The sequence below is a fragment of the Camelina sativa genome, chromosome 10 (assembly GCF_030686135.1).
Source record: "Camelina sativa cultivar CO46 ecotype springtype chromosome 10, ASM3068613v1".
In the NCBI taxonomy this organism is placed as follows: Eukaryota; Viridiplantae; Streptophyta; class Magnoliopsida; order Brassicales; family Brassicaceae; genus Camelina; species Camelina sativa.
Window position 1 is genome coordinate 5330854 of NC_141889.1, and position 15650 is coordinate 5346503.

The window sequence follows — 15650 nt, forward strand, 5'->3', positions numbered from 1 at the left end:
CCTTTTTCTTTGATATACTTCTACTTAATGCTCACATGATATACTATCTTAAAAGAAAAGAACAAGTAATCTATTTACAACCATCATATTTTTTTTAACTACAAATTAACCACTTCACATATAATCAAATCACTTTTCTTAAATCTTATATATCTAAAACATTTTTCTCTTCTTTTTTTCCATTAAAATTTTAAATCTCAGGATGAATTTCACTAGTTAGTGTGGCAGCGTCGTCTGCAGCAACTACGTCAAATTGCAGACATTCAAGGCGAGACGGGCACTAAAGCTTTTATGTAACTTAATTAAAGGTTTCGATTGGAAAGAGAAGAAAAAAAACCATGTTATTAGCGATTTGATTTGGTGACAGAGTTGGTTTTTAGTGTTTTTTTTTTATTTATTCCTGACTTTATATTTAGAACAATGTCTTTTATAGTTTTTATTTAATCTACACTGTTTTATGTTTCTTGACGTTTTATATGAGGGATGATCTTTGATATATATTCACTATACAAACCACTTCAGGGCGCATCTAAGCCTAAGCCAAGACAAGAACTAGAGTTGTTTTTTTTAACAATCTCCACTTCGATGGTTTTTAATGTTTTTTTGCTAACTGTGTTTTGTAAGAACATATCCTGATAAGGATGCATTTTCTTGATTGATTTTCCTGTAACATTTTTTTAGTCATATACCAAAGCCAATCATCCTTATACCCACACTTAAGCTGTTTCCTTTTGTACAAACCAAAATACAAGTTATTATATCTTTGCTATAACAACTGATACACTTCACGTACCAGATCTATAAAATTCACCAAAAAATAAAACTATAAGTTGAACCAAAACGAAGAAAGAGGAGAAACTGCACAAGAAGAACAAAACAATAGAGTTCCATGTCTCTTCTCTCTTCCTCCCAGACAAAATAATATAACAGACCTTAAGGAACTTCTGGGATGATCAGCGACGATGAGTAAAAAAAGAAACGATATGGAGAATCAATCAATCTATGTCTCGCCATAACGGTGATGAATGAAAAAAGAATATGGGAATCTCCGGCACATGTTGTTTTTCTTCTTCATCATGCTTCTACTGGTGTGTTCTTGAAGGGACTAGTACACCTGCAGCTTCTTTTGGTATCTTCACCGTTATAGTAAGAAACTGAAAGCTGGGTTTTCTCCAAGTTCTTCAGCTGGTTTCATTTCCGCAAAATCCTTCTCTTGCATTGAACTCGATAGATCATCAGCCGAGAAAAGAATGCTGAGCAGGCAAAAAAAAAAAAAAAAAAGGAAAATTGGTTTTGATCCTAAGAAGTTTAACAAAACGTCTAAATAGCAGATATAAAGAGTTTGGATTTAGGGTTATTTTGTTACGTACCTAGAATCTTCGTCTAACAAGAAGGCGTTACTGTCAGCGTTGTTTGATTCTTCTATCATAAGCACTTTCATGCTTGATATCACCTGTTCATGAACATGAATTTAGTAGAGCTGACCAGAGCAAAAGCATACGAAGAACAGATCGAGCAGGAGAAAGAGAGAGAGAGAGAGAGAGAGAGAGAGAGAGCTATTTCTGCAGAGATACGTACATCTTGGGATACACTTCTTGTGTTGTAGCTGTCATCCCAGTACAGTGTACATATTCTGTAAAGTTGCTGGACACTAAGGATCTGCAAAATTGAACACAACGTTCAAATTTACAATTATATTCTATGCATGCGCATAGTATCCGTCTATTATCGAGTAAAAAGGGTCAAGCCGATGGAAGGACTCACAGGGCATAGATCATGTGCAATGTCATCGTATGAGATTCTGTACTTCTGATGGATGACCTGTTGGTAAATGCCAATTCAAAGGACAATCATGAGAGGTGCACAAACCTATTACCACCAAAATGTTGGAAACGTGGAAAATATAATAGATGATTTTTCTTATAATCAGATAAGTGTAAAAGAACATACCAAGAATCCAACAGCTTGCCTGATATGTTTAAGTTCATCCCAAGATGAGCCAGCATACTGCAATTAATGAGGACAGGTATAATGAGCCAAATTGTGCTACACATAAATCAATCAACAAATTCACAAAAGTAGAAAGGAGATTCACTAGGGAATACATCTTCTTTTGTTTCGGCGCACCATTCCTCTAGCAATGCTAGACCAGATTTTACAAATTCTCCGTTGCTAAATGTACAACATTCTCGTCGCAAAAGAAGGCTACAAGAGAAGAATGAACCCCGTTATAATAATGCCTTATATAGACATGCCTAGTTAATGATAGACAATAAACCAATCTATTACCTGTTAAATAATTGGACATTGATGAATGAGAATGTCTGAGTAAATATATTTTGGATAAGAACAGGAGGAACCTGAAAGTGGAAAAAAACTATAAGAATTTCCAGACATTAAAGAGAAAGAAAACGTGACTGGAGAAGACGAGTTTTATTGATTTCCATACAAAATTCTCCTTCAATGTGCTTAGAATTGCGTTCAAGCCTTCATTAATCCCCTTCCAGTGGTCTAAAGGAGAATCCTTGCCCATTGACTTTGCAGATCGTAACGAACGTCCCGTTGATGTCCGCGGTGCCTAAAGAGGTCCATTCATATCAGACAACCACATATACAGAAGACTAATAGTAATAGAGGTATAGAGAGCAATTTAGCCAACCTGGATGCAAAGGGAAAGCAAAGTTTGCAACTCATTTTTCAGGTTATCACGAATCATTCCAAATATCTTTTCTACGTAAGCTGTAAGCTGCTGTTTGAAAAGCAAAGCTGGATCCTTGGCCACAACAGGGCGAATCACCGCAGCCGCTGCAGCAGCTGCTGCTGCAGAAGTCTCGGCAGAGGAAGGCGCTGAACGGAAACCCTGGTATTTTAGAAGATAAAGTTTCAGAAAAGTTTATTAATTTTAGAACAAAACTTCATTAACATAGAAAAACAAAGGCATATATACCATGGCCATTCTTCCAAACAAGGAGGTTGAAACAGGTGGTTTTTGCTGTGGACTGGCGCCAGTCGCACCTGGTTTCAGACTTTGTTGGATCATGAACAACAAGGTTGAAGTATTGGACAACCAATAAGCCAAATGATCGTTGTCATCTTCATCCTGAAAGTAATGATCGTAAAATCTCAATTTTGATTATTATATATAATCTACGTTTCAGAGGTAAGAAACACCAGAGCTCCCTGTTTCAGATAAGTTGATGATAAAAGAAGAGCAAAATATCCCATCCTTGGTATGTCTTAATTAGAAAGACTTGACATGTAATTCAGTACCTCAATAGCAGAACCAATCATTTGAACAAGACGATCAAACACACTAGTCCTTTCAGCTTCAAAGGATTTCCAATGAAGAAGACATTTGTATATCGTAAATGCCGCTACAGGCTTCCCCTGGTTGAATCCAATATTATTTACTACGCAGTTGATAAGAGCACCAACATTCTCCTATAGCAAGAAAAGTATCGCTCTTCAGTAAAAAAAGGCACATCTGACAGATCAGAAAAGAAGACAGAATGAAGTAAGTCAACTACAAACATACACGTTGACGATCCAAATGATATTTCCGACTTTTTGCATCAGATTCTTGGGTTCTTGCCAGTGTTTCAATCTCAGATCCCTGCAGAGATGTTTTTTAAGGACATACAAACAGATTCAACATAATTTTGGGCAAACGAGATCAAAGGCAAGACACGACTTACATTGAACAGACTTTCTTTGCTAGTAAAATGACCATTTTGTGAGGCCTGCAACAAAGAGGAGAGTAATACTTTTAATTATCAATGATTGTGAAGCCACCCAAGTATGTTTCTGCTCAGATATACCTTAACCGGAGTCGGAGGGAGATGTGCAGATGTCTGGATGAGGGATTTCTGCCTCAATATTTTGTTCTCAGATTCCACATCCAACATTTTTTCTTGAAGTCTGCAAATGAACATGTGTAAAAATATGTTTAGTGTTGAGTGCCAAAGGGGTGCCAAAGGGTTCTTTGGTGAATTCATTAAGAGACCAAGAGATGTATAGTGGGTACTCGTGCACAGTAGTTTTCAAATTAACAATAATAGTTTCAGCCTCTAGAGCCTGCTTTAGCCTCTCCTCGCTTAGTTTGCTTGTCTCCTCGAACTTTTTCTCTGTTTCATCAATCTTCAGGTCTAGTGAACTTACCAGCGACTGAAACCAAATGAGAAATAAAGGAAATGTGAAGCCTTCTTTGAGATATTTAACAGCTTTGACATCCTTAATAGACGCAAAGAACTCAAACAAAGCTCAATTCCTACCTTGAGCTTTTCATTTTCACTAGTTAGCTTCTCCACTAGCTCTATGTCAACTACAGGAACCTCCTGCAACACAGGAACAATTTCTGCCGTATTTTTAGCAGCTTCCAGTTCCTGTAAGAGCTTGACTTTGGTTTCCTTGAATTGAAGTTGCAAATCATCAAAAGCTGATCGTAGTTTTGCATTTTCTTGTGTTTTACTTTCTTCCATGTCCGTCTGAATCGTTAAAGCCACAGATTAGACGAAGGATATGTTATTGTTAAGTATCTGAATCCAGTTATTTCAGAGAAGGGCTTTTGGAATGAAAATACTACGATGATAAAAGGTACGCCAAAAGAGATGAAGAGTGCTTTATTACTTACCCTCATGCGTTTCTCTAGCTGCAGTCTCCATGTGAGTTCTTCTACTTGCTTCTCAAGCTTATTCTTGGCCGCTTGAAGGGCACCCGTTTCCTTTGCAGCCTGCACGAAAAATGAAGGTATCATTATTGCAATTTTTCATATTTTGGGAAAAGCTAACATCTCCTGCCTAAAATTCGCAGACCCTCAAACGACAAAGATAACTTCCAGCAGTTGCGTCAAAAGAGCTAGCTCAATTATAATATGTAAGCTCATATATATATCCATTATATAAGCTCAACTTAAAACAAACAATATCTGAAGTGTTGCAATTGCTATTGCCTATGCATAATGAGCTGATACAAAAAAAAGGAGGATACACAATAGAAGCTCACCGTCTTAAGCTTACGCAGTTCTTGACGGGCTAACCTTGCTCTCCATGCACTTTGTGTTGTAATTGTTGCTTTCTTTAGCCTCTGGTAGCGCAACTTGGCCAAGAATTTGCGGCAATGGCTCTGTTATACACAAATAGAACAAACTCACAGTCATGAACTTCAAAAGAAGTTGGGAAGAAGAAGGAAAGCCCATAACATCTAGTAGATGAACCAAAAAAGCAAGGAAAGAAAAATGTAGCCATTCACAATCTTCCACCAGAAACGTGTACAAGACCTGAATCATAATTGCCGCCTTGTTCTGCCTTTGGAACCGTAGCTGTTCACGGGAAGCCATACCGCGAATTCCTGATTGAATGGAAACAGCAGAAATATATAATTCTTTGTAAGACTTCCTAGCAAGGTGCATCCGTATGTCTCTCTGAATCTTTAAAACAGCATCCTCTCTCCGCAATCCCTCAAAGATCCGTCGAGAAAGTTGACCTTATAAATCACAGAAAAAAAAGCAGAGAATGAATAAATAGAAACATTTAGTAAATCGGATATTATTCTTCAAACTTTAAAAGTACCTCTGCACACAGCCTGCATATTGACTGCAGCCTTGCGAAGCATTGTAAAAGTTTTGCGGGACAAGTATGCGCGGAATTTTCTCTGGATGCTGCTGGCTGCTGTGCCTAAGACCTCATTCCTCCGAGCATCTAAGTCAGCCATCTGTCCAGCCCTGAGGAAAACCTTCGTCTTACCAATCTGAAAGAGCATCACAAAAGAAGAATCAGTCAGACGCTCTTCATCAGAATTTTAAAGCTCAGCCACATAGCAAAGTATTTAGAATATGGTGCTTCAAAAACGTACCTGGTATCCTTGGAGTGCAACTTTTTCAAGAAGTTTCTTGCAGGCAGCTACATCATCAGAACTAGAACGCAGGCCAACCAAAAGTTAGAACGTTTTGAATAGCTACTTAGTTTCCAAACTTTATATTGAAGAGAGAGGAACCTCTTATCCAAAATTTCAGGTGCAAGGATGCTAAATCTGTCAAGGAACTCTTCAAATCTTTTTCTTGTAGGAAATCCAGCACAGCTAATCCTGATTGCCTCCATCACACCCTGAAAGATATGCATATTCAGAATTTAAAAATTGCACGTTTATCAGAGAAAACAAAGCACGGAAATCTCACCCCACATCGTAGCTGTTGCAAAACATTTTGGTTCTCAAAGATCAAAGGCTTCAGAACATTATTGGGCTTCACGCAACGAATATAGTGAGGCTCAGTAGTACTCAGGGTTTCAAGCAATGTCACCAATTGTTGCTGCATTAAGTAAGAAATAAGCTTTAGTAGTCATGAGATCAAATAGACAATAATTCGCTTAAAGTACCTCATTTACTGCACCTTAAATCGTGAACCAATCGAAGAGAACTTCGATTTTTTGTTAGCATCTTCCGCAAGAAGAGGAAAGAGACATGCAACGAATGCGCACCTCGAAGCATTTAGCAGAGCCTGGTGCTCGGCAACAACATAATCTTTGTTCTTTTCCAGGAACTGTTCCGTCTGATAAGTGACCTGAAAATATGATGTAGTACTTATTAGGGCATGAAAAAACTAGTTTTTTGGGCATTAACGCGTTGTATATATTTAAACATCAAAGCAAGTGTATACTCACATCACCAGCATAGTGGCAAATTGTGAAGTCAGTACGAGCTAATTTTGGCTTACTGAAGTGCTTGTGATCTTTGAACGTTTGATACATCTTTTCAGCAAATGTTTCATGCGTTGATCTTGGGAACATGCTGTAAGATACAGGTACGAAATTTAGATATGAAAGGAGAAAGAGAAAACACGTGTAGAAAAATATCAATTCAAGTTCTTAGCCATACCAAGCTTCATCCAGGAGAGCAATGATACCACCAGGTTTCTGAGCATGACAAAATAATGATGAAGAGTGTATTATAAATAATACTAAGTAAGATGTAGCAGATATAACATGGTGAAACTAGCAACCTTTTCAATAAGGTCCAAAATATCTTGATTATCTACAAACTCAATGTAACTCCAATCAATTTCTTCTTTATTATATTCATCTTGTTCCATTTTGAAGACGTGCTGCCAGGAAAAAGAAAACGTGGATCACTATTAGAGAAAATGCGGGCTGAAAAATAGCAGCAATCTGAATATGAACAAACCTCAGACAAACCTGATTAAAATGTTGCTGAAGTTTCTCATTGGTCAAATTGATGCAAAATTGCTCAAAACTGCAAAGTGCATGCAAAATCTATTTGATATACAGTATTCACTTCCCTTCCGTTTCATAATATATATGTAAGAAAGGAGAGAATTAAAAACTACCCTTTGCATAGCTTACTAAAATAAGAAATCCATAGAAAACCAACAAACAAAACAACAGGACTATCATGTGAAAGTGCTGAGACTTATTTTTCTATCACGCTAAGTTCCAAAGTATTTCTCTAAACTGGTTCCATTCCCTTATCAAACAAAAGGCATACCGCTTAAGCACCTGTTTGTCTTGAAACTCTCAAACCCATATATATCCAGCACTCCAATCAAATATTTTGAATCAGGATCTTGTCCAATTGAGTTATTGATCTTGTTCACAATCCTGAAAGACAAATAGAGCAAGTTAAGAAAGTTTAATTAAACTAAGTTTGCAAATATGCAAAGAGAAGCATCCAGCAACCCAAATTCTGAATGTGTTAAAACAAGACATACCAATCAAACAATCTTGAGTACACAGTTTTTGCCAATGCATCTCTGCTGAGTGCTGCAGATTCTGGATCCAGACATTTCGTAATGGTTTCATCACGTGTCACAATTACACGTTTACAAAGAGAATCTTCTAGTGCCTGCTCATCACACCTGACGAAATCCAAGGAGTCAGAAATGACTTCTTTATTCAATATTCAATGAACCAGTTTCAGGAAGGGTTTCACATATTACAGTCATAGATAATCAATTAGTTACTCACATGAAGAGCTCAGCTGCAGTCTTCAGATGGTAGTTGGATGTCTCATCTTTTGGGGCTGACGAGTCTGCTTCTTTTCCTTTCCCAAATTCAACATTACCTAGATGAAGAATAGCAGCCACAACTCGAAAGATTGCTTCCTGACATAAAATTATATCAAAAGATACTCATACATATGTCGATAGCATAATTTTACCAAGGGGATGACAAAAAAATACTACCTGCTCCTCTGAATTTATTCCAACAACATCCATTGCCTTTCTAGTTTCACGATACTCCTTCGCATCATCCATTCTCTCCAACTCAATGCATTGAGATTGATTCAGGTAATGAAATTTTCTTGGATCCGCCAATTTCCATTTTTTAATGTCCTGATTAAATAATAAAAAGACAATGAGAAAACATCAGGCAAGAATTTCGACGACATCTCCTTCATGAAGACTGCACAATTCTAATGATGCTTCTAACAGAATTTTGATCAACGTGAACCAGCAAATCCAAGCAATTGAGTTTTTACTAAAGAAATTAAAATAGTTGGGAGTACAGAGAAAATTCTGATCCATAGCTATTTCAAATACCAGATCAAATTCTGACGTTCCCAAAATGAGAAGAAATGCTTGGAAGAACTTTATAAGGAGAGAGAACCCATACGTACCTCAGGTGGTGCAGCACAAAGCATGTAAAAACAGTGATAGTTCCTCTCAGGATCTGAGACTTGACAAACCCGCGATCTCTCTAACAAATAAGTCCTGATAGCAGCTCCTGATATTCTTCCCCTTTGATCGAACTGAATCTCCACAAATTTACCAAATCGACTGCAACATATAATGATTTATAAACATGACTCAATAAGGGTATAAGGATATTCAACAAAAAAAGAGAAAGAAAAAAAAGTACATAAGCACACACACTGCATATGCATAGGAATATTTTATACTATATAAACCTTGAATTGTTATTTCTGACAGTCTTGGCATTTCCAAATGCTTCTAGGACAGGGTTAGACTGCATATAAAGAAAACATCAAACATATCTAAGAGTGATTTTCAATTCGACTTCACGAAAACAATCCAGAAGGTCTATACTAAAATATATGCTATGGATAACCTCCAAAACTTTCTTTTCGACAGTCCTTCCTTCGGAAACAGCTCGACCTCCCATGTCCGCCAGATATTGCATAAGCAATTTAGTAGTCTCAGTTTTTCCTGCTCCACTTTCACCGCTTACCAAGATTGATTGACTAATGCCCTGATTTTTCATTTGTCTACCCCCAATGTAAACAAGCCAAAGAATGTCAAACAGGAGAAAACCAGAACCAAAAGAAGAGAATCTTTTTTTTTGTTTCCAAAATTACATGGCAGGCACCTGTAAGCTGCATCTGCAACTGCAAACGGGTGGGGGCTCAGTTCACCAAAGCCTGCACCTTTATATTGTTGCATCATATGGTTGTTGTAAAGATGCGGTAGTCTTCTAAAAGGGTTTACAGCAATCAGAATATTCCCTGTGTAAGTCTGGAAGAATATACATATACATTTCAGCGCAAATTCCTAACAAAAATGAAAGACAAAGATTGCCACCTTCAAATAGGAATACTCACATATATTTCGTTGATATCAAATCTTGATTTCATATTTTGGAGGACTCCTGGTTCATGTAAATATGCTAGCCTTGTCATATCATCCACTCCAGAAGCTGGAGCTTCAATATCTTTTGGGTATGCATTTGAAACTTTAATAGCCACCTGAAAAAATGTAACGAAGTAGCTTAAAATAAACATAATCCTCACCAACAAAAGAAAATCGAAACTTCAGAAGTTGATGCATATTTAAATGATTCGAACAGGTGAAACATACCGTCCTCCCTGAGGTACATAGGACTTTAATATCATTTCCTTTGACTTCGATAACTTCACCGTCTATCCATGCCACCTCTGGATCTTCAACCCAAACGGAAGAACCAACATTAACTGTAGTACAAGCCTGCAAAACCCAACAAGTTCAGATACCTCTCTATCTTCCCAACTCTATATTTAAGTAACAAACCATATTGCAATAGAAAGAAAAAAAAACAAATCAAAATCATATAACCCGAGTGAGCATCTAATGAGGGAAATACAAAAATTCAGAACATTGAAACACCAAATCAAAAAGATTCAGATGAACCCAAAGATGACTATCTATCAAATTGAAACGTGAGGTTCATCTCAACAACTCTAGTAAACCAGTCCTGACAGATTAAAATCCTGGTCAATGATGAATCAATGAAAAGTCTTTACCATCCCTGATTTCTCGGATTTCACCCTAAGAAGTGTCTACATAACACAAAAGACCAATCTGTGCATGAAACCAAATATACGAAGAACACTAGAATCGCCATTGAATCAAAGACACTCCGAACTCTTCTAAAGAATGTGAACGAAAAAAAAAAAAAAAAAAAAAAACAAATAGAAATTACAATACCATTTTCTCAACCGGAGATTTAAACCGATCAGAAACTATTTAGCTTGGTGCTGGATCTAAAAACGCATGAGAGATTCCTCCGATCGTCCACAAACGCAAATGTCAGTATGTAACTTACGGCAAAGAGGAGACGAACACTGCAACTCCAAAACCCCCAGATTATATATCATTCAACAGAATAATACAAATACCCAGACACGCACAAAAAAAAAAAATGCGATTGAATCTAATGGAAGTGTATCAGAAACCTTCAAGCGAACAAATAATTCAAATTGGGTCGAGAAGAAGAAATCCTAATAAGCAAAAGCACCTCTCTTTTTTGTATTAGACGCTTTCGTCGTTGTTTTTTTTTTTGCTTTTTTTCTTGTCTCTTTTTATTCCGATATATTCAGAGCATTTAGTCATAAAGTCTTCGAGCTTTTTACTTTTAGCTTATTAAGGTAAAGTCTTTTGCGAGAGTAATTAAGGCAAGTAAGCGTTAATTTACCATTCAATTCATAACCTTTCCTTAATGACTCTTTCTCTTTCTTTTTCTTTTCATTAATTCTTAGATTAAAAATAAGTTAATTTCTTTATACTCGGACTAAATCTCCTAGATACACTATTATTATCTTTTTAAATGATATTTTTACCATTAAAAACGTCTACCATTCCCCTAATTATAATTGAAATTGTGTAATGAAAAACGGTTTCTTATAATCTCATAATGAATCTTTCAACCACTATGTCATAATCACTTTACTTGTAACGGGACATTTTCGGATAATATAGCATCGTACAAATTATAAGAATATTCAACAAGTGGATAGTAAACAATGTCATCTTTGATCTTGTTGCCCGATAAACAAAACACAAATGTAATAATCTTGTTTCATGTTATCATGTAACAAATTGTACAACTTGCTGACCAGAGATCCATCATCCATGATCTATATATTTTCTTCTTAACTAGTAGATATTACACTTTGCGTGGATTGTTGATAGATTGAAGAAGAAAAAAAAAAAAAAAGTTACGTGCAAGACTGCTTCGTATCCTTAATTTACTTCGAGGGGATGCATGGAAACGAAGAAGTGGTACTTGGTAGAGTTGTTGTCTTTGTCAACAACGCAAGAAGGACCTTTGAGGAATCTCATTCTTAGTAATTATCTTTGTTTTCACTCAAAGGAAACGACTTCCAAAACCTAAAACGCAACGGGTCATTTGGTCAGGTCAGCTATTGTCTTTTTTTACCATTGGACTGTCACCACTTTCTTTTTACATAACATTTGCTTCTTCACAGTTCACACGGCCGATCATCTCGCCGCCACTAAGCTCGTGATAGACACGGCAATAGACTCCACATTGTTGGCCAATGAAAGGGGCGCGTGAACGCGACAATTATGTTTATGATTTTGTCGTGTATAAAATCATCGGCAAGTTGAGAGAGCAAGTGACGACACACGTAGAAAATGGCGCGTGGGCGTGGCAATCCACCGTTGACTTGGAGCAGTCGTCGGGCATGTAGCGCTCGGTGCAATCCTAGCCGTCGATAAAATAAACGCATTCACGGACGCGATCAAGGTTGAAGCGGTCACATTGCTGGCACTTTAGTAGTTTAGATTAGAATAACACCACTTCGCATATGTTTTCGTTTTTAATAATTCGACACATTAAAGTCAAACCTAACCAGAATATATTATTTGACACCAAGTCTTTTATTTCATCCAATACGTAGAAGAACATTTGGAATACTGAAAGTGGGTATTGGAGTATTGACAATGGAACACAGATAGTGTCAAACCAGAAAGGGTACAAGTCTAGGATCTGTACGGTGAGGAAGACCGGTGCGAGCTCCCAAAGCTCGGCAGCTGCAACCAGCCTGCAAATACAAAGCTATTTGTTACGAAGATCGTAATGAAAATGTTATGTGTTCCATTTGGAAAATAACGGGTTTCGGACTGAAAATGATGGTTCGATGAGGCTGGAAAAAAACATTGGAAACAAGGGCCATTTTATATATGATTCTTAAACTAATCGTAACCACGGAATTCACATGGCGGCTCAAAAGTTCGAGTTTGGTCTGGGTTTTGTTGTAGGGTTAGGAAGCTCGGTTTTCCAAAAGATTCCAAGATTCACATTATCTAATGTAATGTTGAAGTTTCATATGCAATGGTTTTTTAAACAAAATAGAGAGGTTCAGTTTTGAAGAGTTACCACTTGAGCAGCGAATGGTAACATTTTCTCTGGGGGCATGCCAGCGCATATGGCTACAAAACAAGGAAACAAGTAGAGATCGGTCAGTTTTGGGTTTTGAGTTCTGTTTTCTCAGTGAGTGTACAAGAATCTCCTTTACCATATAGAACGGCTCCTATGAATGCATCACCAGCACCGGTGGTGTCGAGAAGCTCTTCTGTAGGAATATTCTCTGCTGTTCCGAGAAACAATCTTCCACTCACTGTTCCTATCCCGTCGGCCTTCAACTTTGTTGTCTCCTGCATGAAAAATGTGTGGATGGTTGGATTGTCTTCATATAGATGAGACGTTCTAAAGGAGCTATAACTTTTAGTTACCGATGAAACACAAGTTGGAAATGTTGTGGTTGAGTCTTTTCTATGCTTTAGTGTCTCCAACAAGCTCTCGATATCCGTCTCTTGAGATTGTAATACTTCTGCTGAACTCGACAAAACCAAAGGATGTTCATGACCAGGGAAAAGAATCATGCAAGTCGTTTTGATTTCTAGTGAGTGACATGAAGTCTCAAGTTTTGTACCTTTTGAAGCTCTTTCAAGCATTAAGCATCCTTCTTCACCTAAGGTCACAATCACAAATTTCAGTTTTGGCAATCTCAACAACATGGAAATGAGTGCACCAGGAGTTGAAGACGCCTCAGTCCATACCTGCACAATGCGAGAGACTAAGAACGTTTGGCCTTATATTCTGAGAAAAGATGCCGGAAAAAAAGAACAAACCGAGACTAACTTGCCTGAGGGAATTTTGCTGTGCAGACAACGTAATCGGCGAATTGCAAGAGATCATCTAATCCATCTCTTTTCTTCTCTGCATCAACTAGAATAGGTATCTTCTTGCGACCTGCCTGCTCTGGATAAAAGCAACAAGCACAGGAGGAAATGAACATGTAGGTTGTGTGGCATATTATGTTTTTGTAGACAAAAAATAAAAGAGATAATCTAGTGAAATCCAACATCATGAACTTAATGGAGACAAATCTTACATACATACGAATCAATTTACTATTTGCATGACTAATAAACTCTTGTTTTGGTGTGCTTGAGGGAAATCAAGAAACTTGTAAAGCCTAAAAACTCATTCGAAAGGGTAAGGAGATGCATGCTTACCTCTTTTGCAATCACCAAGGCCGTTTCGTGTAATCTTACATCAAAGTATACAATGCTTGCTCTGTCTAGAGCTGATAACATGCTAGATTGAGAAAGGTCAGCTGGTAACATGGGTGGGTCTCCTGGCGTGTGAATACAAGTACGGGTTTTCCTGAAAAACATAACCGTTGAAGATCTGACAATCAATGCAGACAAATCAATTCCAAGTCATACAAGTACCATTTCAGTATATAGCTGTTAGGTTAGATTTTCCTTGAATACTTAACTAATAGATTTGACACAAAGCAGTCAACATCACTCCTATGTAATTGTTTGCAACCAACATCAGGGAAAAGAAACGCTCACGTTTGTTTGTCAACAATGATATAAGTAAATGGTGAATTGCCCTCTTTAGAGACCTGCCACAAGATCATAATGATTAGGAAATTGAAGACAAGATTGCAAACTTCAAGAGTAAAAAAGAATACACATGATCAAAAGATTGAGCATTGTTACCACAAGAAAAGAAGTATCCACACCATCAGCTTCCAGCTCTTCCAGCATACCTTTTCCTTGAGAGTCATTCGCTACCTAAACATGTATTCCATTACTAATCAATAAGCATCGCTACACTAATGCCCTCTACTCGATTGTTGAATCTTTTCATGCCAAATCTATCAATTCAGAAAAGGAGAGAAGTCAACGGACCTTACTAATCAGTCTCGAAGTCAAGCCCAAACGAGCTGCACAGGTTAACGCATTTGCAGCATTACCCCCTCCTTGCACCTAACCACATTATCAAATTTCTAAACCCTAAAATCACTTCCAAAACAGAAGACCATTGGGAGGGGAGAGGAGGGAAGACTTTACTTACCTTGAGGCTAGTGCTTCGGATCTTATCGTCAGGTTGAGGATAAGAATCAACCGTCGCTAAGAAATCTACAGCGATGCCACCACAACCAAGCTGCCAAAAAATCACACGAACAACGACCATTCAATTCTCCTATAAAAGTGATTCAAGTCAAAAACCCAATCACGAGAGTCGAGGCTTATAAGAACTCACGACGATAGCATTATCCGGCAGAGAAGGAACATAATCCATGGAGGAGGAAGAAGAAGACATTCTAATAGACCTGAAACTGAATCAATCAAAAACTCGGTAAAAGATAAAAGTACACAACTGATATGCTCAGAAAACTGAGAAATTAGAGTGACCTCGTGAATTGGCGGGAGACCGGAAGAGAGATGGTGGAGGAGGAGAAGAGAGGAAGAGGTGGGAGACGAGTGAAGCAGAGCGTTCCTGAGAAACACAAAGAGGTTGAGTGAGGTGCCATGTGTGTCAGGTGGTAGGCGGAGGTGGCTCATGGCTGGTATATCCAGACGCTGTTTCTAAAATTCGGGTTGACCCGGTTTGATTGGTTTGAAATTGAATCAATCAAACCTTTTAGTTGACTTAGAAGGTTTGGAAAACAAAAACAAAAAGCTTTTCCTGTAAAGAAAGTAAGGTATTTAACTGAATCCATTTTAAAATATGTTTCATCACACTAATATACAATATCTATACTCGCAATATACATCAAAATTTCTATAAATTAATAAATTTTGTTGGTCACAACCATGTAAAAAATAACAAAATTTGATAAAATAATAAAATAATTTTTTTTTGAAATCTCCATATAAAATATGGTCTCAATAATATCATAAATTAATAATCATAAATATATATTATATATAATATATAATATATTATTATATATATGATGATATAATAATATATGTTTTTAAATTTTGAATTTTCTCCTATAGGTCTTATCTATAAAATAATTATTATGTTATATTTTCAAATTATAATGATATAATTTACTCTATAACATGTCATATAAATAATTTCAATTTTTTGATA

General features: G+C 37.1%; 2 protein-coding genes across 22 annotated transcripts; both read right to left on the minus strand.

The window, feature by feature from the left end:
- Positions 1 to 382: 382 nt before the first annotated feature.
- Positions 383 to 10866, minus strand: LOC104717322 (myosin-14). Of its 4 annotated transcripts, none has more exons than XM_087469671.1 (40): positions 10681 to 10866; positions 10433 to 10569; positions 9827 to 9952; positions 9571 to 9714; positions 9339 to 9484; positions 9081 to 9237; positions 8920 to 8978; positions 8629 to 8788; positions 8195 to 8344; positions 7977 to 8113; positions 7721 to 7867; positions 7509 to 7610; positions 7188 to 7245; positions 6995 to 7096; positions 6871 to 6908; positions 6657 to 6783; positions 6386 to 6556; positions 6173 to 6304; positions 5992 to 6101; positions 5851 to 5911; positions 5568 to 5745; positions 5276 to 5481; positions 5002 to 5121; positions 4631 to 4729; positions 4272 to 4484; positions 4025 to 4164; positions 3819 to 3918; positions 3696 to 3740; positions 3536 to 3613; positions 3271 to 3441; positions 2948 to 3100; positions 2660 to 2860; positions 2450 to 2578; positions 2290 to 2360; positions 2106 to 2205; positions 1951 to 2007; positions 1765 to 1821; positions 1579 to 1659; positions 1371 to 1453; positions 383 to 1253 (listed from the first exon to the last, which is right to left on the minus strand). In XM_087469671.1, the coding sequence occupies exons 2-40, from the start codon at positions 10433 to 10435 to the stop codon at positions 1142 to 1144; spliced, it is 4524 nt and encodes a 1507-aa protein (XP_087325797.1). In that variant the 5' UTR covers positions 10436 to 10569; positions 10681 to 10866; the 3' UTR covers positions 383 to 1141. The 4 variants fall into 4 exon arrangements, 3 of the variants coding, with proteins under 3 accessions (XP_087325797.1, XP_087325799.1, XP_087325798.1); XM_087469673.1 differs by having other exon boundaries at positions 6372 to 6556; positions 10681 to 10821; XM_087469672.1 differs by having other exon boundaries at positions 10433 to 10849.
- Positions 10867 to 12108: 1242 nt separating this feature from the next.
- On the minus strand, positions 12109 to 15138 carry LOC104717323 (uncharacterized). 18 transcript variants are annotated; one of them, XR_015568727.1, is made up of 13 exons: positions 14963 to 15138; positions 14811 to 14880; positions 14622 to 14711; positions 14456 to 14533; positions 14264 to 14338; positions 14114 to 14166; positions 13769 to 13919; positions 13396 to 13511; positions 13183 to 13309; positions 12983 to 13083; positions 12766 to 12904; positions 12627 to 12679; positions 12109 to 12291 (listed from the first exon to the last, which is right to left on the minus strand). XR_015568727.1 is itself a non-coding variant. In XM_087469574.1 (13 exons), exons 1-13 carry the CDS (start codon positions 15079 to 15081, stop codon positions 12208 to 12210), a joined length of 1248 nt encoding a protein of 415 aa, XP_087325700.1. In that variant the 5' UTR covers positions 15082 to 15138; the 3' UTR covers positions 12109 to 12207. The 18 variants fall into 18 exon arrangements, 10 of the variants coding, with proteins under 10 accessions (XP_087325700.1, XP_010433175.2, XP_087325697.1 ...); XR_015568724.1 differs by having other exon boundaries at positions 13769 to 13943; XR_015568725.1 differs by having other exon boundaries at positions 14811 to 14886; positions 14963 to 15129.
- Between the last annotated feature and the right edge of the window lie 512 nt (positions 15139 to 15650).